The sequence below is a fragment of the Phyllostomus hastatus genome, unplaced genomic scaffold, assembly GCF_019186645.2.
Source record: "Phyllostomus hastatus isolate PE091 unplaced genomic scaffold, TTU_PhHast_1.1 phas_scaffold_345, whole genome shotgun sequence".
In the NCBI taxonomy this organism is placed as follows: domain Eukaryota; kingdom Metazoa; phylum Chordata; class Mammalia; order Chiroptera; family Phyllostomidae; genus Phyllostomus; species Phyllostomus hastatus.
The window spans coordinates 12,936,245-12,963,653 of NW_025334024.1; the positions used below are offsets into that span (position 1 = coordinate 12,936,245).

General features: G+C 48.2%; 2 protein-coding genes and 2 non-coding genes across 5 annotated transcripts in view; 2 read left to right on the forward strand and 2 right to left on the reverse strand.

Annotated features, from left to right (window-relative positions):
• VAC14 (VAC14 component of PIKFYVE complex) overlaps nucleotides 1-13,743 on the reverse strand; it is a 94,147-nt gene extending 80,404 nt beyond the window's left edge. For both annotated transcript variants that reach the window (XM_045819053.1, XM_045819054.1), the window contains exon 1: nucleotides 13,371-13,743. In XM_045819053.1, the coding sequence (XP_045675009.1) occupies nucleotides 13,371-13,474 (104 nt within the window). In that variant the 5' untranslated portion in view covers nucleotides 13,475-13,743. The remainder of the gene's footprint in view (nucleotides 1-13,370) is intronic.
• TRNAG-GCC lies at nucleotides 1,102-1,172 on the forward strand. The gene has a single exon. It is a non-coding gene; the product is annotated as a tRNA-Gly (tRNA).
• TRNAG-GCC lies at nucleotides 1,800-1,870 on the forward strand. Its single transcript has one exon. It is a non-coding gene; the product is annotated as a tRNA-Gly (tRNA).
• Nucleotides 13,744-18,154: 4,411 nt separating the features above from the next.
• HYDIN (HYDIN axonemal central pair apparatus protein) overlaps nucleotides 18,155-27,409 on the reverse strand; it is a 322,142-nt gene continuing 312,887 nt past the window's right edge. The window contains exons 84-86 of the mRNA XM_045819132.1: nucleotides 20,930-21,160; nucleotides 20,330-20,554; nucleotides 18,155-18,822 (exon numbers count right to left, since the gene is read on the reverse strand). Coding sequence (XP_045675088.1) covers nucleotides 18,340-18,822; nucleotides 20,330-20,554; nucleotides 20,930-21,160 — 939 coding nt within the window. The 3' untranslated portion in view covers nucleotides 18,155-18,339. The remainder of the gene's footprint in view (nucleotides 18,823-20,329; nucleotides 20,555-20,929; nucleotides 21,161-27,409) is intronic.

The window sequence follows — 27,409 nt, forward strand, 5'->3', positions numbered from 1 at the left end:
GGGACTGCTTTCAATTGAACAGAAAGCATTAGAAGCCCATATAGTACGGGAGAGGAAGGGAAGTGCACAGATGTGGCTCTGAGGTGTCTACCGGGGGAGTGATAAACAGGGAGGAAGGCGGCCTGAGGGGGTGGCACCTGTGGTCCCCCAGGGGATGCTCCCACGACAGGCCCCACCTGGAGTGGAAAAGAGCAGAGGGAGGCCCAGGCCCACCAGGGACCAGTCTCTGTTTTCAGAGCCCAGTGGTCACAAAGGCCGAGACACTGCGCCCTTCAGAAAGCGTGTCATAAGAAGCCCAGAGATGGATGGGGAGGGCAGACATCCTATTGCCCAGGCACAAGGGACCAGCGCCAGTGTAGCAGATGAAGGTATGATGAGGGCGGTCTAGAGATTACAGACTTTTCAAAGCAGACGCCTAGACTCGCTGTCTAATCACTTTGGTCCATCATGGCAGGTACACTGCTCGCCTGTGGCATGAAGCGGGGTTCTCCTGTTTGCTCAAAGAATTTAAAGACAGTCAAGTCCAAAAGGTATCAGTTAGTCTATGTGGTTCCAGTTTAGGGTCAGGAACCTGCTAGTAATTGGAGCTGTTCAAAGGTAAATGTGCTATTTTATGAGGCAGTGACCACTCCTGCAAAAATGTTGTTTAATGAGGGCTTGGGTAGAGTTTGATAAAGCCTTAATACAGCAAGCTATGTGGGCACCTATTCTGTCCAGGCACTCTGCAAACAGGTGAAGAAAACTGGCCTGGCGGAGAGCGGAGCCCAGTATGTGAGGAAGGGGCTCCACAAATGGCCTCTTCCTCTTATCTTTATAGGAGGAGATTCCACCCAGCCCACCCCAGGGGCTGAGGGTTACAGATGAACCAAGGGCCTCCTTCTGGAAGCTCAATGTCAGTTTCACAGGCCCCTACTACAAAGCAGTTCAGTAAGGCCCAGCAAGGACGGTTGTATATAAACCGGTCTGGTTTTCCAAACTGGACAAACCAGCCAGGTGAGGCCACCATCTGCCAGAACTCCTCTGAGCCAGTCTCCTCAACCATGCCAAGCCTGCAGCAGCCCCTTGAGAAAATCCCTAATGATGTATGAGTAAACAGCTGGAGCATTGGTGGTTCAGTGGTAGAATTCTCGCCTGCCACGCGGGAGGCCCGGGTTCGATTCCCGGCCAATGCAATGCTGTTTTCTTTTTCTTTTTTTTGCCCCTTCCTGGCAGGTTTCCTTCTCACACATAGTTGGAGGAGCCAGTCTCCTCAACCATGCCAGGCCTGCAGCAGCCAAAGGTGCTATAAATCTCTAACCACACTTCCCTGCTCAGTGAGTGTGTGGACAGCAGATTAGCTTTCCAGGGAGGTACTACTAGCTGTGGTACCAAGGCCTTCATGCCCTTCACCAGTGAGGGGACTATGCTGCACCCCTTGGCCTTGGCCAGTCTCCAGTGGGAAGCTGGGATGAAACCTGAGAACTGTAAAACAGCTCAACACACATGTGAACACGGAATGGGAGGACCCACACATCAGAGACATCACAGGGGAGAAAGTCACCTGAAGTCCTCACTGTGATTTTTGCTACTGAGAGTGAAGGACTTTCAGCACTAGGTTCTGCCCTGAGGTCTGAAGGCACATCACACACACACTTCCTCTCTCACATTCTGCCTCCTGCCTTCGCATAAGCTTTCTGTTCTTGCAGCTGTGCTGATGTGGCAGCATTAGAGCCTGGCCTTACATTTCAAGTCAGTGTATATACAAGGAGATTCAGGACTGAAATTAAAAGGAGGTGCTCACACAGCTGTTGACATCTGCAGCATTGGTGGTTCAGTGGTAGAATTCTCGCCTGCCACGCGGGAGGCCCGGGTTCGATTCCCGGCCAATGCAGCAATAAACTCCTTTTAAATTCTAAGAGACTGGATTTGAGATTTTATACTACTTAAAGAGTTTGTGAATAGTCTGAAAACTGAGGATGACTTGTGTTCCACAAAGGTCTCTAAACCTGTGTCTCCTTATTTTTGAGGAGTCCTGGATGGGGGAATCACCAAGGCCGCTGGAAGCAGCTGTGCCTCCCACTCCTGACCTGACAGCCAGCACTCTGGCTGCCAACAGCGCTCCCGAGGAGGCCAGGCCACGTTTCTGCTCCACATGGGTTAGAGCAGCGCCAGGAGTGGGAGTGAGGATATCCACTGGGCTTCAGCACGGGATCCGAAGAAGAGCCAACCCCGCTAGCAGTGCACAAGCCATCCTGGAATCACCCTTTGCCTGTCGCCTTGTTTCAGGTCACAAATGAGCAACTGGAAAGGGCACTCTTCCCTGATCTACAGCCAACCTGTGGGGTGCATTCCCAGCCCTAGAGGGGCTCTCTGCTGGGGTGGGGTGAGGGGAGAAGAAACGAAAGTACAAGAGAACTTTTGTGCAAAGCAGAAAAAAACCCAGACTCTGGTGTGAAGAGTGCAAGGTGCAGTGAGAGCAGGCAGGAGACAGAATGACTAGTATCTCTGGAGTGGCAGGTATCAGGTACGGCTTCATGAGGGTCAACATTTGGGAGGGGTTCTGAGGGATGAGCAGGTGTTCGTTCTGGAGCTGCTCAGGATGAAGCAGCCCAGAGAGAGGAACAGCATGAACTAAGGCTCAGAGGATGGAGGAGGCATTTGGTGTGGCCGAGGAAAGGACGCAGGTGGAGGAGAGGTGGGGGGGACAGGGCTAGAGAAGCTGCTCTCAACCACGTGCTGGACAGAGGAACCGGCACTGCATTCTGGTGGTAGGCAGGAGCCACGGAGGGTCAGAGTGATCTGAAGTGGTGGTTGGTGTGGATCTGAATGGCGTTTAGGGAGCTTTGAGGACTACCGAGTCTTACAGAGACTGAATGGTGAACGAGTATGAGGAACAGAGCTCTAATGCCTGGTGACAGCTTGTCAGGGTAACAGGGTCTCTGGAAGGAAGGACATGGGAAAGGGGGATCTTTGTGCTCAACACCCTCTGACTGTGCAGCCCAGCAGCACCTTTCTTATTGGCCTCACACCAGCTGGAAGGCCTCCCCAACCCCAAATCCTACCAGGGCTTACTCAGGACACCCCAGGCTGCTACAAAATGATGGCTGCTCAATTCCTGAGGTCCCAGTACCCCAAGTCTCTCTCTCTGCACCCCTGTACTTAGGGGCAGAATAGTCTTCATGTCCAGGAAAACAAGGCAAACAAAGAAACAACGGCCCCTCTGGAGGGGGAACCACGAGAACTTGTCCTCACCACTACTGTCAGCTCAGAGAGCACTGGGCCCGGCGCTTTGGGCCAACGCCTGGGCCACGGCGGGAAGACTGTACCATGAATCCAGCCCACACGCCTTACCTGGCACTCGGGGCAACTCAAACAGGGCCAGGCTGACCTCTCTAGTCTCGCCGCCCAGCTGCCCAGCATAACTTGCCACTCCAGCCAGACCCGCCCTCTCCCTGGGCCCAGCTCATTCCACTCCTTATACACTTCCCGTCTGCCCCACGTCCTGTTCAGCCTTCATAGTCCAGCTCAAGTCCCACCCCCTGCTCTTCCTGACCACCCCAGGAAGCGATCACTCCTCTGAACACTGAAGGACTCAGTGACCCCTCATTCTGTGCCCAGCAAGGCACCGGCGAAGTCACCAATCCCTTCTCACGTGCACATTTCCATCTACACAGCTCCTTGGTAAAGTCCTTGAGGACAGACTGGAACCATGATTCCTTGCATCTCTAGCACTAGCCCCCCCCGCTGAGTCTAGTGCTCTGCACACAGTGAGTGAGAAATCGCAACTGTCCATCTGGGCACAGATCTGGGAAGGCCAGCAGGCTGACGGACAGCACAAGTTGTAGGGCACACACAGGCAAAGCCCCTGCTGCCATATCGGTGACACAGGGTGGGGAGGAGGGAGGGTCTGCTAAGCTAAACCTAACCCGTTGGTTAATCAATATCATTTTAGGTGATCCTAAGCTTTTAGTGTTATAATTCAGGTTACTTTTACCGGGATTCCAAATGCACATTGAGAACAGCTCAGGTCACTGGAGCTAAGGGGTGTCTGCCAAGGGGCGAAGGCGTGCTCTGACCACTCTCCACATGCTGCACAGCAGCACCAGTCAGCAGGGCTTGGCCAGCCAGCCTGCCTGCCTCGCAGGGGACGTGCAGAGAGAAAACCACAACTACAAAGTGTGGCAGCATAAGTCACGTCTGAAATCCAGGCGCCCCAGTGCCAGGCCCAGTCTCCTTTCCAAAGGCGACACTGTCCCCTCTTTCATCTCCAGGTTGCAAGCCACAGGTGGGGGGTCTGAAGCTGAACTAGTTTTGAAGTTAATACTTGGCTCAGAAACTCTCCTGCTCACAAATCCCTGGGACCTTCATTAACGCAAGGGTCACCGACTCCACGGTTTTATGTGTCAGAGGAGAGAACATGCTTTTTGCACGGCTCCCTCTCAAGTCTGAAAACCCCGTCTAACAAAGGGCCCTCTATCCTGCGGCCCGAGGGCTGCATGCAGCCCAACACAAAATCATAAATTTACTCCAAACCTTCTTTTTCGCTCACCAGTTTTCATTAGTGTTTGTGTATTTAATGTGTGGCCCAAGACAACTCTTCTTCCAGTGTGGCCTACAGACTTCAAAAGGCTGGACACCCCTGCTCTATAGGGCAGGAGCCTCCATTCTCAAATGGTTGGAGGTGCTGCAGGATGGCAGAATCCACCCTTCCCCAGAAGGCACAACCCTGATGCTGGCCCACTTCAAGCCTGCGACACTGCCCCAACACCACGCTGCAAAGGGCCACTCCAACCACTCCCTCCCTGACAGGAGAAGAAGCCACAGACAGTGTAAGACAGCCTTAGAATCGTCATCAGCCAAAGGACAGCATGGGACCACAGTCTCAGCAACACAACCTCGGTCCCTCCCTGGTCCCCCTGGCCTCCGTGACACAGCGCAGGGACAATCACAGGTCACACAAGGGCTGGTGAGCTGACCACCTGCTAACACACGCTACGCTAAGTATTTCAGTTATTCCTTGGGGCAACCTCCTTCTGCAGTTACTGTTATCCCACCTTCCAGATTTGAAACACAGCCTCGGGAACCGAGTCCCTTTCCTAAGGTCAAGGAGGGTCTGAAGTCCCCGTACTCCTGCAAAGCCCATGCCCTTTCAGCTGCAGGCCAGTTCCTCTCTCCCGTCTTCTTAAACCAAGCCAGCTGTACAGTAAGCATGCCCAATTACAGAGGAGACTTCCCTTGGGTAGCTCTGAGGCCCCAAGCGAGACGCAGCTTTCCCCACACTGTTCAGGGAGTACAGAGGAGGCGCTTACTTGAAATGTTTTGACATAAAGCTCTAGAGCTGGGCTTCTACTGTGAAGGCAGGAAATAGGTTACCATTTGCTGAGCACTTACTCTACGCCAGGTAATGTGCTAGATGCATTACATTACTGTATTACCTAATTTAAACTTTCAACCACCCAATGAATTAGTACCATAGCACCCATTTTACAGTTGGGGAAAGTAGGGCTCACAGAGATTCAGAAACACTCGGAGTCACACAACCTGTAGATGGCAGGTGCGGCAATCAAACCTGGGTTTTTCTCACTTCAAGGTCTAAAATCTTACCCACTAGGTGATGCTATCCCCCTCCTCAAATATCTGAGCTACCATCTGCTGATGCCTCCTGGATGCCGGGCACTTTCATGTTTATTAGTTCATTTAACCCCAACTCCGCTTTACTTGCTGATGTCCAAATGTCCCAGCCTGTAGGTGGCAGAGATTTTAGGCACTGCACTCATTTCCTATGTCTCCAGAGGGGACATCCTTGGCCATAAGGCGGGGCTAGTGAGTTCAATGGCTTCTCCTGTCTTGAGAGAATGAAATGAGATAATGCACGCAATAGGCTCTGCCTTGTGCAATGCTCACATGTCAGTATTAGTGCAAAGCCAGACTCAGGGAGACAAGCTGTGATCGTACATACACTGCACAAGGTCGGGTTCACGCACTGAATGTGGACCGAGAGCCTGCTATGTTCCCGGCTCCAGAAAGGACAGAAAAAAGTAAATCCAGAGCTGTGCTGTAACTTACAGCGTGGCTTTGAGGCCGCTTTTCCCCTCCCTGGCAAGTCCGATTATCCACCCCACTTCTCTACCTAATATGCGGCACTCAGGGCGAGTCCAGGCAGCGCTTCCCAGAGAGGGCCCAGGCAAACATCTCCTCCATCTGCTGAGGAGTCAAGTGATCTGGTTTCCATTTGCTTACTAGTCTCCACTAATTGACCAGGAAGAGCAGAACACCCGCCTCCGAGGGAAGGCCTAAGACCAAGTATACTGAGCATGCCCCGGGGAGAAGCAGTGGACAAACTGGGAAGGAGAACCGAGTCAGAGGAAGCAGGAGCCCTGTTCGAATTTCAGGTGGTGATAACTGGGGCCCCTTACCGAGGGCGGCCCTCATGCTTTAGCAAAACGCTACAGGAATTCTTATTTTTTCAAGGACACACCTTAAATCCACCCTTTTACTGTGTACAATTCAGTGGTTTTTAGTCTGTTCACAACAAAGTCGGGCAACCATCACCCTGACGAATTTTAGAACAATTTTTATCACCCTAAAAAGAAACCCCGTGCCCATTATGAGGCACTCCTCATTTCCCCCAGCCCCTTCCCTGAGCCCTAGGCAACCACTAATCTCCTCTGTGTCTATGGGTCTGCCTATTCTAGATGTTTCATATAAATGAAACCATACAATACATGGCCTTTTGTGACTGGCTTCTTTCATTTGGCATAATGTTTTCAAGGTGCATGTTTTTAAGAGCAGGAAACTGAGGACCAGGGAGGTTAAAACAGAGGTCACAAACCCAAACAGTGGCAGGGGCCAGGCAGGAGATACGAGTGAGAAGGCCAAGGGGCCTAAGACAGGCTGCGGTAAACCTGACCACATCGGAAGCAAACTGGAGAGCCCATGTCCTGGCTGGAAAGGGTCCTGGATCTGCTGTGTGGGAACATGGGTCCCACAGAGCCACGATGGAGAAACCTGTCAATTTAAAATACCCTGTGATCCAGGCCAAATCAAACAGGTCTGCTGGCAGGACATAGCCATGGCTGCCAGTCTGTGACCCTGAGTTAAGCAATTTGCCGAGAGTTCCACGGCTCATAAAGAGCTGAGCTGGGTGGAATTCTGACCCATGCTCCCAAAACTGCCTTAAGCCAGTTAGTAATAAATGTCTCCCAACAGAGGTGGTGGGCTCCAAAGAGCCAGGTCAAACTCAACAGTTCAACCTTTGTCTGATCTCAGAGTCATAGGGACCCCTGCCCACCCTACCCGCCCCCTTCCCAGCAGGCAAGAACCCACACACTGACTCTTGGGCTTCAGGGTTCTCGAAGGGAACGGCCTGGGCACGGCCTGGGCACCTACATTTGCTGGCTTTTGGAACTCAAAGTTCAGGAACACTACGGGCTTGGCACTAAGCCCGTTCCTGGTTACCTGAAGGGCAGCATCTCTCCCAGGCTGCAGTGGGGGGCCCTGCCACTTCCGTGTGGGACACGGTACCCCCAGGCAGAGCAAGAGGCACCCCCACCACAGCATGCACCGCCCCATTTATCAGAGTGCCTGCAGCGTTCCTCCCACACTAGACTCTCCCGGGGAACACAGCCTGGGGTCTTACCAACCGTTAAGTCAGGACCGATCAGACTATGTTCCCTGACACCAAGAGCCCACAAAACCTGAACGAGCCATTCTAAAATCTTGGCCTAGGCTCCCATCCTTTAGAAAAGTGTGTGGAGCATGTCAGAGCAGGCCTGCGGGGTGAAAGCTCTCCAGACTACCCACCACAGGCTCACACATTTCGCCTCCTGATCCTGGTCACGTTACACAGTCTCATCTCAAGATTCAGAGTCCAGGGCTCCTTCAGCTGAGCCGAGCGTCCATCTCTCTGCGTTTTTAGTGTCTGAGAGGTCTGCCATCAAGATAAAACGCCCTCTTACTAGGAATTTTAATCCCTCATTGGAACACCATATGTGGAACACTGTATGCATTATTGGCTCCGTCACCTGGGCAGATGGACTTCGGAAAACTAAAAGTGGCATTTAAAACAACCATGGAGATGTTCAAGTGTGAAATTTTAAAAATTAAATATATGTCTCCTTTTTGATCAATACCATCAGGCCTATTCCCTGATAAATACTGATTAGTGAACTAATAGCTGAAATAACCAGAAGTACAATTTCTGAACTGCTATTATAAATCAAAATCATTTGAAACCGATAAAATGTTTTTTGCTCTCTGCAGAAAAGAATCCAAAGTAGTTCCTCTCCCCAGTGTCACAGCCCTGCCCATGGCCTGGCGCATCACCAGCCTGGAGCACCTGGGCGAGGACTTCTCCGTGTCCATGATGCAGGGCACCATCCCCGCTGGGTCAAGTGCAACCTGCAACTGCACTTCCAACCCTCCAAACCCATCACCATCAAGAAGGTGATTCAGTTGGAGGTGAGGCTTTACCCATCTTCAGACTTGGTCGTCAAAATATACGCACACTGGGTTCCCTGACACACACACACACACTACCAACATATATACTATACACACACCACACATACCACACACATACCAACACACACTACACACACACACCACACACACACTGCCAACACATATACTATACACACCACACACACATGCATACTACCAACACACACACTACCAATACATACACTATACACACTACACACACTACACATACACTACCAACATACACACTTTACCAAGACATACACTATACAAACTACGCACAAGCATACTACCAACACACACATACACACTAAGCCAGGTCTTCCTGTTATACGCTTCCATCTAGTCCTCATTTGACAACCCCCAATAGGGTAGCCTCTATTATGTTGCTAACACAATACATTTCTCTGCACACACTGTAAGCTCCCTAAAGGCAGTCTCATTTATAGCTGGTTTCCTAGTGCTAAGAATAGAGAACTCTAGCTCTGGCTGGCGTAGGTCAGTGGATTGGGTGCAGGCTGCGAACCAAAGTGTCGCAGGTTCGATTCCCAGTCAGAGTACATGCCTGGGTTGCAGGCCATGACCCCTAGCAACCGCACATTGATGTTTCTCTCTCTCTCTTTCTCCCTCCCTTCCCTCTCTAAAAATAAATAAAATCTTTTAAAAAATAATAATAATTAAAAAAAAAAAGAATAGAGAACTCAACACAGAGTGAACGAGAAAGTGAGTGAATGAATGAATGAATGAATGGTGTTGCTATCCCAGGTGAGCATCAGATTCCTGATTTCACTCCCCACACTCAGTCACTCCTCAGATTCCTAGCTCAGGAAATGTCACCCTCCACCCAGCTACTCCCACAGATTCCTAAGAATCACCCTCGATTCCCCACTTTTCCTGATGGCCTCCCCTCCACCCTCATCCTCCAACACGCCTTGTCAACCCCGTCTCCCAGCGTGTCTCTGCCCATGCACTTCTCTGTCTACACTGCCCCTGCCACCCTCGCCCAGGCCTCCTGCCTGTCTCTCACCTGGACTTCTGCAGAGGCTTCCTAACTGGTTTCCCTCTCCACATTCCCCCCAAGTGTCCAGAGAGATCGTGAAAATGTTAGCCATTCTCCATCCTAAGGTGCTCTGCTGGCTTCCAGCTGCAGTGAGAATGAAGCCCGGGGTCCTCACCTGCTTCCAGCTGCAGTGGGCATGAAGCCCGGGGTCCTCACCTGCTTCCAGCTGCAGTGGGCACGAAGCCCGGGGTCCTCACCTGCTTCCAGCTGCAGTGAGAATGAAGCCTGGGGTCCTCACCTGCTTCGGAAGCCCTGCCTGTGTCTGCATCTCACTCCACCCCAGCTCTCACCCATTGGCCCCGTCACATGGTTGTCCTTAGGCTCCGCGGGGAGGTGGATCCCCTTTCTGGTAGAGAAAACTACTCATTGTGAAGGGGAAGCCTTTTGAGACAGGTGAAACCTGGTTTTTTCACATAGGGTCTAGCTGTGAAACCTCAAGAAGCCACTGTTTCCAAACCTGTGAAGTAGGGTAGCACTACCCAGCTCAGAGGGCAGCCGTGCGAACTAAATGAGATGAGGGGTGTACAATGGCCCAACAAAAGGAAGCTTCTCTCTCCTCCTCCCCACAAACCAGGCAAAGAGCACTTTACATGTGATCACTTTTTAAAAAACCACTGTCAGGGACTGAATTATCTCCCTCCAAATTTGCATGTTGAAGTCCTAAATCTCACAGCTGTGAGGTGGTCCCATACCCATGGTTTCACATCCCACAGTCTCAGTTACCTGTGGTGAACTGGGCCCTGAAAACACCACTGTGTTTGGTCGTGTGTAACGCGCACCCGTGTTTCTGTGTACATTATACATGAGACCATGCCCATTATTATACCCACGTATGTCATCATTATACCCATGTATAATGGGCACCCTTATTTTTCCCTAAAAAATTTGGGCAAAAAGGTGCCCATTATACATGGCAAAATACAGTAAATGGAAAATCCCAGAAATAAGCAATTTGTAAGTTTTATATTGCGTGCTGTTCTGAGTAGTGTGATACAACTCTGTGCTGTCCGGCCGGGGACATGGATCATCCCTTTGTCCAGTGAATACAAGTTATATGTGTAGTATAAAAAGATATTTTGAGAGAGACCACATTCACATAACTTTATACAGTATATTACTACAATGGGTCTATTTTATTATTAGACCCATTAGTTAATTTCTTACTGTGCCTAATTTATAAATTAAACGTCATCGCAGGTACGTACAGGAAAAAACTCAGTACATACAGGATTTGGCACTCTCCGCGGTTCCAGACATCCACTGGTGGTCTTGGAATGCACCCCCTGTGGATAAAGGAGGGCTACTGCACTCTAAGGGACTTATCGAACAGGACACTCTTCACCCCAAATATGGCTGAAGAAGGCTAGAAACCGATTGTAGGGTCTGCAGGGCCAGTGCTTCTCCAACTTTAAGCACACAAATCACCCAGGGATCTTATGAAAATGCACATTCTGATTCACAGGTTTGGGGTAAGGCTGGAGAATCTCTTTCCAACAAGCTCCCAAGTGAGCCTAATATTGCTGGTCTATGGGCTATACTTTTTTTTTCCTTTTAAAAGATTTTATTATTTTTTAAATTTTTTATTTTTAGAGATAAGGGAAGAGAGGGAGAGAGCGAAACATCAGTGTGTGGTTGCCTTTTTCACCCCCCCCTACTGGGGACCTGGCCTGCAACTCAGGCATGTACCCTAACTGGGAATCAAACCAACGGCCTTCTGGTTTGCAGGCCAGCACTCAATCCACTGAGCCACACCAGCCAGGGCTGTGGGCTTCGCTTTTGAGTAGCAAAGCCTTTAGACTGCAATACTATTCCCCCACTGAAAATGTATGGTCATCCATTCACTTAGACACCAACTGTCGAAGGCCACCAGGCCCTGTGTTAAGTGCTGAGGATAAATACAATAGGGTCTTTACTCTTAAGGAGTTCCTAGCCCAGTTAAAGTCTTAGAGGCTTTCTCTGAATTCTACAGAACAAGGGCAATGTCAAATACAAATTGAACCCAATTGAAGACAAAGACCTTACAGGACAGCTTGCAGAGTGAAAGCACTTATATGGGTTGTGCTGGAGGCAACAATAATGCTGAGATAAATACCTCTATTCAAGGGCTCAACAGATGATTCAATCTATGGTAAAACCCGACAATCCTGAGAAGCAGAGTGAGTGATGGGCGCCACTGGGCATCAATGTATCTTCAAAGCCAATAAAACAGACATGTCCACACATCACCTCTGCTCCCTTCCTCAGCATGGCAATGCTCATCACGGAGACTTGCTAGCCTTAGTGAGAGCCAGGGTATAAACAAAAAGCAGTATGAAAAGAGAGCAGGCAAGAAAGTAGTCCTGATGAGAAAAGAAGCTAGGTGCTTTTGGACATTCTGATGTTACACCAGAATAGGAGGGTCCTCTTAGCAAACTCTAGTTGAGGAGGGAACAAAAACCCAAAGCAAAGGATGCAGTAGCTCTCAACCTGGGCAATGTCACACCCCTGGGGCACATGTGGCAGTGTCTGGAGACATCTGTGGTTGTTACAAGCAATGGAGTGCTCCTGCTGTCTAGCTGGTAGAGATCAGGAATGCTACCAAAATTCCTACCATACACGGGACAACCCACCACTGCCAAGAATTATCTGACCTGAAATGTCAGTCGTGCTGAAGTTAAGAAACAGTGAGTTAAGGAATCTGCCAAGGTCAAAGAATGAGTGTCGCAGGATGGACTAGAGTAGAGCTGTCCAACAGCATTCTACGGAGAAGGAAATGTTTTAAAATCTGTACCATCCATTTCGGTAGCCAACAGCCGCATGTGGCTACTGAGTATTTGAAATACGGGTAGTGTGACTGAGGAACTGGATTACATTTTAAAAATTTTATCTTTAATCATTTAAATGTGAATGGCCACACATGGCTAGTGGCTACCCTATTGGACAGAGCAGAAACACAATCCGTATTTCCTAAGTTCCACACTGGTGTTCTCTCAGTTGTATTCTTCTGAAATCACCTACCCACCTGACTGTATCACAAAGATCTGGGAAAAAAATACAAATGTAAAACACTAGAAGAAAAATCTTAATGAAACATTCCCAGTTAAACACCCTGTTTCTGTACACTGAGAAATAAAGCATAGTGTCACATTGGTGACATGTACGCCTACATGTAATGACTGCAGAAGCGAGAAAGGAGAAATTATTCCTACTTCCCCTTGCTGGGAAGGGTGATATGACAGAGATCATATCACCCCTCTGAACTTTGAGATCTTGAGGTTTTGAACTTGATTTCTCCCCTTGGTCACCTAACAGTCCCTTTCACTTCCCAGAAACTGAGTAAGAAATGAGGCAGGCCAGCTCTTTAGTAAATCTCATGCTTCCCACCTCGCTCCCATCACAGAGGCCACTCTCTGATGTGCTGGTTTTGACGGAGACCACACCGAAGACGCACCGTGCGCCAGGCACTGTGCTAAGCGCTAAGCAAACATCATGTAGCTTCATTGTCACTGCACCCTAAGCACTACACACACATTGTCACTTCATTCCCAAGGCAGCCTTTTAGGCACCAGGGAGGTTAAATAACTTGGCCCAGTCAGAAGCAAAGCTGGGATTCCCAAACTCCTGCTCTTAAACACTGCACTGAAGGCTAAACCTGGGGCAGCAACACTGGCTGGAAAGGCCAGTCAGAAGCAAAGCTGGGATTCCCAAACTCCTGCTCTTAAACACTGCACTGAAGGCTAAACCTGGTGCAGCAACACTGGCTGGAAAGGCTTAAGTTGTGCCCCCAGGGAGCGGGACCCCAGCATAGATAGCCAGGGCGGGGTTCCGCCTCCGCTCCCTACGCCCAACCGTGGATGCCCGCGGCTCTTACTTCTCGATCTCCAGCGCGGCTACCTTCCGCTTTTCGTAGAGCTTGTCATTGAGGGCGCGCACGATGTTGGGTGTGAGCGGCGCGAAGTCCTTCTCGGGGTTCATGGTGACAACTCAGAGTGTCCCCCGGAGCCTCGCGACTCCTCAGTCCGAGACTGCCCCGGCCGCGCCGGGGTCTAGGGGAGTCTGCGGCTCGGCGCTGCCTCTGGCGCCCGCTCATGGACCACACCAGCCCCGGCCCACCTGACTGGCTCCGCCGCCCCGCGCCGCCTCGGAACCCGGGCCTGGACCCCGCCCCCGCACGCTGGTGCCTAAAGATTCACGCGACTAGCTCCAGCCCGGCACCAGCCGTGCTCACCAGGCAACGGCCATGTTACTCGGTCACGTGATGCCGCAGCACCTTCCGCCTTCCGCCTCGAGGACCCACCCCCCGCCAGCCACACCCCCTCGCGAAGGCCGATTGTGGGTTGGCCACGCCCACAAAGCTCCACCTCCTCTTCTCACACTCAGGCCTTCGGTCCCCCATTGCCCGAGTCCGGTTTGGGGTATGCTCCGTGGGCTGGGTATCCTTGTCGCTCAACTGCCCGCACGAGGTAGGTGTGGGCGTAGTGGGCTTCTGCAGACATTCGTGAGAAGGAAGGGGCTCTTGGAGCATGACTGAGAATAATTTATTCAATACTTAATGAATCCACCCGTTCATTCACTACTTAGTCATCGATTTCTCATATGCCAACGTTTCCCAAATTGTAGTGACACCATTCTGATTTTTGCCATATCCTAGTAACTTCTATTATTTAAAAACATTTTCTCAAACCAACTCACTTAAAATCTTCAATTCCTACTTTATTCTTGTTTATTCCCTAAAATCATGGGTTTGAATAGTTGTGTATTTTTCTAAAACATCAAAATAAATTCTCGATTAAAAACAGTACTACCTGTCCACCACCTAAAGTCTCCTGTGCCAAGGGTGGCTGTCACCCCACCATTTGGGACTCGGAGTGCATTTACAATGATCTGATTCCTGGAAGGACTAGGTTACAGACAGCAGAAGCCCCGTCTGCTGGGGGAAGGTCCCCAGATAGAGCCACTGTAAAGCAGTCTCTCCAAGTGCTGTGAGTGTCATGCTAAAGGGTGGAACAGAAATTGAAACTATGCTATGTGGAAATTTTTTAAAAGCACTTTATGGACCCAGTGTGGCTAAAGATGCAGGAACAGGGAGAGGCATCAGAGTTCCTTATCGTAACCTACAGTGAACAGGAACTTAGCACATGGGCTAGACCACAGGAGAGCCCAGTGAGTATTCAATGTGAACATAACACGAGGTCGTACCTTTCTCCGAGTGAAAGGTACACCTGTAAAGCTTGTAACCATCTTGAGAATGGAGTATTACCCTCAATCCGTAGATTAGAATCTATGGGACACAAGTGAGGGGCCATGGTAGGCAGAATTCTAAGATGGCTCCCAAGACTCCCACTACTTTGCGTACATGCCCTGTGTAATCTCTTCCCCTTGGGTGTGTCCCAGATTTGTAAGTATGATGGGCTGTCACGCTAACAATTATTATATTACGTTCTGTAGCAGAAGGTATTTTGCAGATGTAATTAAGGTCCCTAATCAGCTGACTTCGAGTTGATTAAAAGGACAATTATCCAGGGTGGGTCTGACCTAATCAGGTGAGGCCTTAAAAGAAGTTAGAAGAGATCTAAAGTGAGAGAGAGATTCTCTTTGTGGCCTTGAAGGGTAAACAGTAATGACAGTGAACTTCCTGTGATGGGCTATGTGGTGAGGACCTTAGGGTGGTCTGTAGTTGCTAACAGTAGTCCCCTGTTGTCAGTTGTCAAGAAAATGGGGAGTTCAGTTATATGACTACAAATAAATGAATTTTGTCAACATACTGAGGGAGCTGGGAAGTGAGTCTTTCCCTAGTTGAACCTCCAGATGAGGATGCAGCTGGCCGGCATCTTGATTTCTGTCTGGGGAACCCTAAGCCAGGAACCAGTTCAGTCCATCCCTGACCTATGGAAACTGAGATAAGAAATTGTGTTGCTTTAAGATGCATCGTTCGTGGCAATCTGTTGTGTGGCCACTGAAAACAAATACAGGAGCTAAGCCAAGCTCAGTAAGTCATGGAGGAATCATGCCTAGAAAAATCTGTGAAAATGTCCCTTTTTTTACTAGTGAGTTTTCACAACTTTTAAAACCTTTGCCAATGAAGTCCAATGAATGAAGATTCATCTGCAGAGAAAATGTATCACTTAATGGTTTCCACCTCTTACCCTGATATCAAGTAGCAATAATGAGGACATTTCCAAATGTCTAGTAAGGTTTATGTCTTTAAGATTTTGATGGCTGATACAAAACAATGAAAAAATCAAATCAGTGGGAATAGTTTGGATCTATTTCTCCAGTGTGTACTCATTTCCACTGGACCCATAGCTAATATAATATCTCATCTCTTTCTTTTGCTACTTTGACTTTTTCTTAAAGGTGAACCAAATTCCCCCAGGGTCATAATGTGATACAGTTTTTAATAATTGAAACAGTAAGGAAATGCTTTTTCACCAAAAGGAATTCTTTTCTCCTGAGATCACATGGTGGACTAGGTTGCTAAGAAACCAGTTTCTTACTCAAGACCCCAGAAATGCTTTGTCCTACCTTTAGTTCAGAAGTTCCTGGAAAGAAGTGGTTTCTTTTCTCTATTTTAGAAAATGTCAACTAAATGAGGTTATTTATGCATAATTGCACTGGCGGGGGTTCTAAGAATAAAGCCCGGCGTCCACCATTGCCTTCTCTATGTGCTCACTTCTCTTATGACTTGGGGGCCAGCCCTGGCCAGGCCCGCCATGCTCAGACGCTTCCAGACTAGTGGATAACCGATGCTCCCGGTTGCACACTGGCCACCATCTAGAGATGTAACTCATTTGCATCTGTGTGATGCCTGGTTGTTGTTACAGCACTTACAGATATTGTAGGAAGAGGGTGCTAGTGACACTGTAAGAAATTGTACCCAAATCTTGAACTGTGCAAGGCAGTTTCTCCAACAGCAATGTAATTTTGGTGGAGTTTCAGGGCAAACATGAGAGTATAAGAGGTTTGGGAAGTCCCATGCTTGGGATTTCTTGAGGTCTGGCAGGTCCTCATGATGTCACAATATCATCACCTATGACCTGAGGCATGTCTCCCCCAAAGAAGTGGTTGCACTTCAGATGTCACACTCACCAGGGCCCCTGTTCTCATCATATTCTGTGCACAGTGCTCCGTGCTGGTGTGGCACCTGGTGGCCCCGATGTTTTCTCCACCCCCCCACCCCTACCCAATGAGGAGTCTCCTGGTCTGCTTTGCTGAGTATGTATTCTCTCAACTAGCTTCTGTCAGAATGCTAGTTTTCACCAAGACTCTCCCCCAGTCCTCTGTTAAGCTACTTTGCCATTCCAAACTTGCTAGTATGAAACGATTTTGTTATTGTCTTTTTGAGGCCAAGGGAGCATGAGAACAAGCCCAAGGGAAGAGACGTATGTACCCATCTCAAATCGTCCGGCAGAGTCTGAGTTGGGCTCTTGGTCCCAGGGAGAAGAGACGGCTTCCTTGCTCTGGGCCTGCAAGGCTTTGGGCTCTAGACTCAATGGCTTGGGGAGAGCTGGAGCAGACCAAGGTAGGGGAGTCGCCCCTGGCCACCTGAAGGCACCATTTTGCCTGCGTGACTCTGGCAAGTGGCCAGTTTCTGTGGCAGCCGGTATCTGGGATTGTGGGGGGTGGGGAGGAGGCGGAAGCAGAGGAACCCTCAGGCCTGGGAGTGTGTGCGTGCGCTGAAGCGAATCCACTCTGGGGCCACTCTTTTTCTTTTCAGTTTTACGGGCATTTAAGAGTTTACCAATTGGTCCAAAAAGGAAAGCCAGTCGTTTATCATCTTTATTTCAACACTGCAGGCCCCAGGGGAAGAGGGGGATGGCCTCACTCCTCCTTGGAGGTGGAGCTTCCGTAGGGCTTTCCCTGGGAAGAAAGGCACTTAGAAGATACCCTCTACCTGCTTACGAAGGGCTGCAGCTTAAACATATCGAATTGCGGTGGGGTCCTTCCCTGGAAGTGGACAGATGCCTGACTCAGTTGCAGCACTGATGGCCTTCTGGGTCTTTTGATCCATAGTGCTGGTTCTCAACTCTGCTGTACAGACTAAGAAAACAAAACAAAACAGATGCCCCAGTCCTCTCAACCCCCAGATCAATTAGAGCAGATTTTGGGCAGGGGGCCTGGACCAGAGTCAGGTGATTCTGATGTGCCGATGGGTCGAGAATCCCCGTTCTCCAGGCTGACTGCTGTGCACAGGGCTGGGGATGGGGGACTGGGGTCTCAAGTAGCGTTTTTCCAGGGCCCAGCCTTCAGCCAGACCCTGCTGTGGGGAGCAGGTGTGGGATTCAGCGGTGGAGGGAGCACCCGGCCCTGGCCCTGCAGTGAGTGCCCGTATCTGTTAGTTGCTTTGAAAATAGTGACTTCTTCAGCTTTTATGTGAAAGCAGAATAAAATCCCCCCTATCAAAATTGAGTCACATCTAGGGGCTTTTTAAGCTGTCATGGATTTTTAAAAAGAAACTGCGTCATGTGTCGTGCCCTGCTAAGTGCTGTTCAACCGGAGGTCATGAGTGTGACGCCTGTGTCGTCGTATTCAAATGGGGAGTATTTACACAGTGCTTGAGCTTTGGGGGCGTGTTAAGAAACCAAATCAGAGACTTGCCCTTGCAAAGAAAAATATAGCTTTGTTTTGTATAGTTATCACATTTAATATGGAATATGTTTATCATGCATATAATTTGGAACACATTTGATATGGAAATAAGTGCCCCTGTAATTGAATGAAGAGGGAAAACAGTGCCTTTAGAATTCTGATTTTTTTCTCTGTTCACCGGGCCAGCACAGTCCATAGATATTAAGGCTGAGGGGAGGGCTCTTTCTTGGTGCAGCTGGCTCTGGTTACCACTAAGGGGTGATCCCCTTCAGATAATAAACCCATTTAATTCTTGTTTCTCTGCCCTCGCCGGGAGGGCACACCACAATCAGCTTGCTGGTGATGGGTGTTTTGCTGCCCGACGGGTTTCCGTCGAAGTAGACTGTGATGTTGTTGATCTTCTTGGGCCGCACCGTGTCTACGGCCCGGATGGAGAAGGCCAGGTTCTCCACGATGAAGGAGAAGGTGACCGTGTGGTAGAACACATTCTTGAAGGGGATGACTATGTTGTATCCGGCTCGGATCAGGAAGGGGCCTTGTGGCTTGGGGGGCAGGGCCATTCCGAAGAGGGGGATGGTATACTCCCCGCCTGCCAGTGACGAGAGGCTCAGGATGCCCTTGGTCTCGCCCAGGTGGCTGGGCTCAAAGTAGACCTCCACACTGACCTCCGTGCCTCCCTGAGCCCCCGGGGCCGCGCTAACGACCTTCTCCGTGTGGAAGTCGAGACAGTCGGTCTGAAAAGGGAATACATACACTCGGCTCACGTGGGATCCTGAAGGTTATACCAGAAGCTCAGGTGCATCCCCCGCCCCTCCACTCTCAGCCAGGCAGGTCAGAAAAAGCCCATGTCCTTATCACTCTCCTGAAGAGAGGTGCCGCTGATTGTTATCCCCATTTTACTACAAAGAAACCGAGCCCAAGAGACATCAGATGACTTGCCCGAAGACAGAGGGCTGGACTGTGCGGCGCGGCAGTCACTGGTGCTGCTCCCCACACCCACCCCTTCTTTCCTCCAGGCACATATAAGACTGAACATTCTAGATCCTCATGGGTGGGTGTGGCTGCTTCTGGACGGTTAGTTGCAAGAAGTGACAGGTGTCATTTCCACACCAGAGCATCCAGTCACCAGCACGAGTCCCTGCGGGGTCTTTCCACCCCTCTGGTACTCTGACTGGGAACAGGCGAGATGGTGGTTGCCCCTCAGCCTGGATCCCTGAGTGGCTGTGATGGGCAGAGTCCCCTGCTGAGCTTCACTGGATTCAGTGCAAACGAGACACAAACCTTTGTGCTTTTAAGCCACGGAGGTATTGAGGCTCTTTGTTACTGCAGTATAACCTAACTTCTCCTGACTGACAGGTCTGATCAGGAGCCTGTGCCTCTGACTGTAGCCCGACATTAACCGGGCACATGGCCACGCAGACTGCACTTCCTAGCTCCCCTTATGGCTAGGCGTGGTCCTGTGCAGTTTTGGTCAATGCAGCGTGAGAGGACTGTGTTTCTGCAGCCCGCCCTTCTCCCTGGTAGCTGGCTAGCATGTGGGTGTCGTGGGAAATGGTCTTGGTCCATGTGGGCCAAAGCGACTCTCTCCAGCGGGAAGAGCGTCAGGACAGGCATCTGCGGGCCGGATGTCATGGGGCTACCATTCCAGCCCAGACTGCTTAGGCCCACAGTTGTTTGAGAAAGGAATAAACTTCTGTTTTGTTGTCGTTTTGGGTTTTTGTTTCAGTAGTTAAACTTATATTCCAACTTATATAATAGGTAATATATATGGAGTATTTTCTATGCATTAGGCTCTATGAGAATGGTTTTATGCACATATTTTAAAATCCTCATGGCAATCCTGTGAGTCCAGGGTATTGTTACCCATTGTAGATAAGCTTAGAGAGCTTCAGTAAATTAGTCACACAAAGAGTACATGGTGGAGCCAGGATTCAAATCCAGGTCTGCTGGCTTGCACGCCTATGTGCATGACCATGAAGCTCTACTGTCTCCCTTTACTGATTACTGAACACGCAGTGGGAAGCAAAACCCCACCCCTGCACCCAGCTTGTTAAGATAGAAAGTCTTTAAGAAAGAACCCAGGCCTTATACTACGTACTTCTCACTGGGAGTTTCCAGGCTAGATAAAGCCCCCAATGGTCCTGAGTTTCATACTTCTGCACCCCCTATGTCCTCCTCCCATTATTTTTGAGGTCGGACTTTGGGAAGGGAAGGGCACATGGGTGGGGTGGGGCCGCTCACCCTGCAGTAGTATTCTGTCTTCTGCCGGGTGTAATTGATGATCTTGGCAAAGATGCTCTGGCCGCTGCCAAGAACAGCCTGGAAGTGGATGGGCTTTTCAGGCAGTGCTGGCATAGCCTTCAAGTTGAGCTCATACTGGTAGTAACCCAAATCACTGTTGTGCAGAACTAGTCTCCCGAAGGTTTCTCCAGCTCGCAGGGGCTGGAATTCAAAGGAGAATGTGCCCTGCAAGGGGACACAGAAGCCTCATGTGATGCTGAAGGTCCCACTGATCCCCTGCCACCCCGTGACCTCAGAGCAGATTGGATGCAGAAATGGCGCTTCAGCAGCGAATGCTCCCACTGATCCCGAGCCCAGGGAACCTCTGTCTAAAATGGCCCACTTCTCCTCCCCTGTACCCTCGCTTCCCCTGTTCCAGGTATTTCTAGAGCTGGAATCTCTCTGAATCTAAAAGTAGGTACTGGGTCCTCTCCGGAAGCACATCAGAGACCACCGCCGCCGGGCTGGCCCCGCCTCCGGGATGCGCACCCCGGATCCAGAGCCCCAAGGGCAGAGCCTCTGGCATAGCTTTCGGGGCCCCTGGCAGCTGGTCGGTCGTACCTCAGAGTTGGCAGGCACCACAAACTGGGAGGGCAGGTTGATGTCGGGCACCCTGCATTCCACGGCGAAGGTCACCGAGTAGGGCAGGGGGTTCTCCACCTTGACGGAGGACGAGGTGCTCTGCCGCACGGGGCTCATCATCTCGATGGTTCTGACGACGCCTGAGGGGATGACCCTGAAACTCACCATGTAGTATAAGAACTCGCCGGTCACCTCGTTTCGGAAGATCACCTGAGTTCGCGGGAGGGCGGGAGGAAACAGGGCAGAGAAGAGGGGTTAGCTGGGTCCCTCTCTCCGGGAGCCACGCCTGGCACACGGAGCAGGGTCCCAGGCTGACGCTCGGAATCCCTGCCAGCGCCTTTCTCTTTAGATGGTCGCGCTGGCTCTTCCCCGCGGAGAGTTACGTAGCCTGGGTTTGCTGGGAGAGGCCAGAACAGGCCCGTCTAGTGCTGCCCGTGCAGGTCTCCCCCGTGGGGGGCCGGCTGGCCCTGGAGAACAAGCAAGACCTTGAGAGGTTGATGTCGTAGTGGGTTTCACTCCCATTCCTGTTGTTGCTGGAATACTTTGATGATGATGATGATGATGATGATGATGATGATGATAGCATCTAACACTGTATGATTACTGTGTGCCAGGCACCAGAAGTACCTCATTGTTATAGTCACACAATCTGTAACCGACATTATTGTTCCCTCACTGTTTTTTTTTAAGGATGAGGAAAATGAGGCTTAGCAATATTAAGTACCCTGACTTAATGTTGAGATGCGTCAGAACCAGGATTTGAACCGGGGTTGGACTGATTGCAGCGCTCACACTTGGAACTGCAGTATATTGTCCCTTCACCCCTGCGGCTGACTTGTTATTGGCAAAGTGCTCACCGTTTTGAGTTCTCTTCCCAGATGACTGATGATGTTCAGCATTTTCTCAGGTGCTTATTGGTCATTCACATATCTACTTTGTGAAACAGAGTCTGTTCTAGTGTTTTGCCCTTTTTAATACTTTTGGTTATTTATCTTATTATTAGGTGGTAACAGTTCCTAACATACCTGGGGTTTTGCTTTCAACCTCTTTCTGTCTTTATTTTTTTTAAAGATTTTTTTTTAAATTTATTTATTTTTAGGGAGGGAAGTGGGGGGGAGAGAGAGAGAGAGAGAAAGAGAGAGAAACATCAATGTGCAGTTGCTGGGGGTTATGGCCTGCAACCCAGGAATATACCCTGGCTGGGAATCGAACCTGGGACACTTTGGTTCCCAGCCCGAGGTCAATCCACTGAGCTACGCCAGCAGGGCTTCTCTTTCTGTCTTTAGATTTAGGGTGCTTCCTCCTTTGTCTTTTCATTGGGGTGTCTTTTATACTTAAAATAATTATTTACATGTTTGGGTTGAAGTCTGACCTCATGCTATTTTTTTAATGTTGGTCTCATTTTGTCATTTGTCTGTTGCTACTTTCCTGCATTCTGTTGGATCCATGTGTAATTTTTTGGAATGTATTTCCTTTAATGGCTTCTTAGCTATATAACAGATTTTTAGTGGTTACGGTAGAGCTGATAACATGAAGTTTTAACTTGTCCAAATTTAGAGTATTTTATTACTTCCCACTTTACAACTGACTCTTCATGCTTCCTACCTCACACTTCCCAGCTCACAGATGTGATAACCTTACTGAAGTATAATCGCATGCACCTATCCATCCATCTTTTACACTTTTGTCTTTGTATCTTTTACTTCTATGGATATAAGAGCATCCACTTTACAGTGTTGTATTTTCAATAAACTATCAGTTGTCTTTTAAACAAAATTATGAGAAGAGAAACATTTTAATATTTATCTACTTATTTACCATTTTTAGTGCTTTTCTTTCCTTCCAGCAGACCCAAGTCTCCATCTGGTATCATTTCCCTTCAGACTGAACAACACCTATTTGCATTCTAATAATGCTGATGCATTCAGTGCTGCCAGGCTGCCGGCAATGAATTCTCCCGTGTTCTTTTATCTGAAAATGTCTGTGTCACCCTTGGTTTTAAAGGATATTGTCAGTGAGTAGAGAATTTTAAATTGATATTTTGTTTCTCTCAGTACTTTGCAGATGGATCCCATTATTTCTGAGGAGAAGGCAGTGCTTCTTTTTATTTTTGTCCCCTGTATGTCATAGATCCTTTAAATCCAGTTGTTGGAAGCTTTTCTTTTTATCTGTGGTTTTCAACAGTTTTATTACGATGTGCACAAGGTATGGCTTTCTTTGTATTTTTCCTGCTTGAGGTTTGCCAAGTTTCTTGGATCTGTAAGTCATTAAACTAAAATCAAATCAGGGAAATTTCAGCCATTATTTTTTCAAATAATTTTCCATCTCATTCTCACTTTCTTCTCTGCTGGCTCACATTACTGGTGTATTAGACCATTTTATATTTTCTCACAGGTTCCGGGGGCTCTGGTCGTTTTTCCTCAATCTTCTTTCTCTCTGTCCTTCAGACTGGAAGTGTTCTATTGATTTGTTTCAAGTTTCGTGAATCTTCTCAGGTCTCTAACCAGCTGTTAAGCACATCCAATGAATTTTTCATTTCAGTTTGCTGTACTTTTCAGTTCTAAAATATCCACTTGGTTCTATTTATAGTTTATATTTCTCTGCTGAGATTCCTTATCTGTCCACTCATTGAGACCATCTTTTATTTAATTATTTACAACATTTTCTTTTAGTTCTTGAACATGTTTATGTTAGCTTCTTTGAAGGCTTTGCCTGCTAAATCCAATGTCTGGCCCATCTTTGAGTCAGTTTCCCTTGACTGCTTCCTCCTGGGCTTGGGTCACAGTTTCCGGCTTCTCCACAAGTGTAGTAATTTTTGTCTGTGTACTGGACACTGTTGATCATTATAGGGATTCTGGATTCTGTTATCTTCCTTATAAGAGTATTGAATTTATTCTAGGAGACAGTTCAATCACTAACACCTTAAACTTGTGTAGATTTGGTTTTATACTTTGTTAGAGCAGATATGTGGAAAACCCAAGGTGTTCCTAAAAACCTTCCAACTTGGTGGGATTCAACCTCCCAATTTTGTCTTCCTTGTTGATCTTGTATGTGCCTAGTTTTAGGCTTTCTCAGGCTGGTCAGCAGAAGGTCTTATGCTAAAGGCATGGTCCTCCTTGTGGTCTTTTTAGTGTTTCAGCTGGGTTTCCAGGATCATTGAGGGGGTGTTAATACAGCCCCTCCACTGGGCCAGACCTCCAGTGTTCCCCAGCACCAGTCAGTGTTGTGTGCCTTTATTCCTTCTCACCCCCGTAGCAGCTGCTCTCTGGTAAACCTCATGTAGTCTCGCCCTCTGCACGTGCAGTCCAACTTCAGCCACGGACGCCGAGCAGACATCCCATGCAGACTTTCATCCTCCCACTCGCTCCATGTCCCACTGCGTCCTCTCTGGTGCCTTACCCTGTAGAGACCAGCTATTTCAGCTGCACCGCACTCTGACTTCTGCCGCCTCAGTTCACTGGGGCTGCTGCACTTCACTGAGACTCGGGTGCACTGCACTGAGGTCAGGAAATTGTCTCTGGGCAGAGAGCCAGGGCAGTCATGGGGACTCATCTCATAAATCTCCTTCTTTCTGATGAATTGTGGTATTGTTCTGCCTGTCCTCCAACGACTCAGAAGGCTTGCCTCGGACATTTTGTCCAGTTTTATGGTTTTTTCATGGTGTGAGGACTAGTTACTCCATCATAACCAAAAGTGCTTTTGCTTTTTAAAAACTTTTTTGTTGTTACTGTTAATTTTAATCCGTATTATTGTAAAGAGAGTTTGTGATCTGGGTTCATTGTCATTTTTACACAGATGTCTTTATGCTTCCATTTTAATACATATACAGTGTCTGGCAGAAGTAACGCCATGAGTGTGATTGGTAGGGTATGTGAATGTCTCACACAAGATGGACAGCAATTGGAACATTTCACCTAAAATGTCCTATGGTGTGCTTGAGTGTGACACTGTTATGTTACAGAATTACATGTTTATGATTTTGCAATAAAAGATTTGGTATAGGTTAGCAGCTCATAAAAAGGGGGTGTTATTTGTGCTGGACCCTGTATTTATCTTCCTGTTCACATCTGCAGTTTGTGAGTATCTCTCTTCTCTCCCTGCCCTTCTCTGTGAACAGGAAATAGTTCCCCATTTGCTTCCAACAGAATGAGAACATATTTTTCATTGCCTTATCTTATTCCTACCCTTGCTATTTCCTATCCTGAGGTCACAAGAAGTATTTCAGATTGCTTCTCAATATTTGAAATTATTTGAAATTACCTATCAATTTAGTTTAGATTCATTGTTCAATGTATCCTTGTACTTTCCTCTTCAATTCATTTACTTATTTTAAAATGTTTGTTAATTTAAGGTTTTAATTTTGTAGAGATTGTGTACATGGGTGGGTTACTTTGAGTCCTTGTGTGTTTAAAAATGTGTTTGTTTTGCCCTCAAAACAGTTTTGAGCTCTAGGTTAAAACAATTCTAAGTAGTTTGAATAGCTTCCTCCAGGGCTCCCTGTGTTCAGTGTTGCCTTGAGAAACCTGATGTTGCTGTGATTACTATTTCCTTTGCATTTTTCTAGAATAAGTTAGGACTTTCTCTTTTTATCCAAGTCCTCTGAAATTTTGTTCTCATGTATTTAGATGTGAGCCTTTCTTTCATTTAACCTGTTTGGCGACTTGGTGGGTCCTTTCAACTAGAAGGCTCCCTTTCTCCAATAGCCTTGGAAATTTTTATCCAATTATTGTTGCAGGGTGTTTTCTTCCTTCTATTATCTTGTTTTTCTGTTTCAAGAGCTCCTCTTAGGTGGATATTACAACTTCTTGACATATATTATGTCTCATATTTCCTATCATTTAAAAAAAGACTTTATTGAAATATAATTCACGTTCCATACAATCCACCCATTTAAATGGTACAATTTAATAACTTGGAGTATATTCACAAAGCACTTATCTCATTTGTAATTACACAGTCATTAGTCCTATTATTTGATTTAGAGCATTTTCATTTCCCCAGAAAGAAGCCCCGCATCCACTAACAGCCATTCCTCATCTCCTCCTCACGCCCCCCACGCCCGGGTCTGTCACTGATCTACTTTCTGTTTCTAAACACGTGCCTGTTCCGGACTCTTCATGGACATGAAATCATAGGTACGTGGTCATTTGTAAGTGGCTTTGTTCACTTGGCATGTTTGTTTTCGAGGCTCGCCCATGTGTTCCACGAATCAGCACTTCACCTCCACTTTGTTACTGCCAGGTAACCTCCCACTGTGTTTATCCATTCATCCGCTGATGGACATTTTGGTCGTTTCCATGTTTGGCTCTTATGCCTAATGCTGCTATGAACATTTATGCACAGGTTTTTGTGTGGACACATGTTTTCATTTATCTTGTGCATATACCTAGGAATGAAATGGCTGACCTGTACAATAAGTCTATGTTTAGGCATTGGAAGAACTGCCAGCCTGTTTTCCAGGTGGCTGCGGTATTATCCTCTCACATCGATGGATCCAGTTTCTCCACACCCTCTCCAACCTCTGCTTCTATTTCCTTTCATCTTGCCAGTTCTTTGTGCTCATGTGCTGAAGTCTGGTGATAGTACTCAGCTCTTCTAACTGAGAAGTAACCTCTTCCTCAGAGTCCATTATACTCTTCAGCTGTCCTCTATGGTTTTCTACTCCAAATATCCTATTTTTCATGTCCAAGGTCTCCAGTGGAATTCTCTCCCACAACAGTCTGTTCTTATTTCATGGATATGATTATCTCCCTTTATTCCCTTGAGTATATTTATAATATTTACTAAAAGTCTCCTGTTTGATTTAATAACTCTTATCTCAGGAGTTCTTATTTCTTGAGCTGGTATTTCTATTGCATGGAGGCTTCCTCCTCCTCAGGTGCTTTCCGATTCCTCGGTGTGAGCCCGTCTGTGGCTGTGATCCCAGGGGAGCAGCCCCCTCAATGACTGCGGGAGGGGCGCAAAGTGCTGCCGGGTGGGCTTTGCGAGTATCTCTTCTTGAGGGGTGAGATGCGTTCCTGGATTCTATTTTTTCACTTTAAAATCTTTCCCTAGGTAATTCCATTCTCCACATAGCTGCAAATACCACTGATAAAAGGGTAATTTCCATACATTATCTTGAGCCCTGACCTCTCCTGAGAGCTACTGAGCCGTATGTGCTGCTGCTCATCAAGCACGTACCCCGTTCCATAACAACACAGTCATCATGCAGCCGTTCGGTTAATGTCTGTGCCCCTTCATCCGACTGTGTGCTCCGTGAGAACAGGGACTGCGCCTCATTCTGGCGACTGTCGTGTTACCAGCGCTGGTATGTGACATATATACTCGATGGGTATTAATTGCAGTAATGAATGAATCAGGAAAACCAGCTCATAGGTGAAAGACCCCGTGGTGTCTTGAAGTAGGTGGCTCTGAGTTGAACCCTCGCTCTGACGTCACTTGCTATGTGTGTTGAGTGCT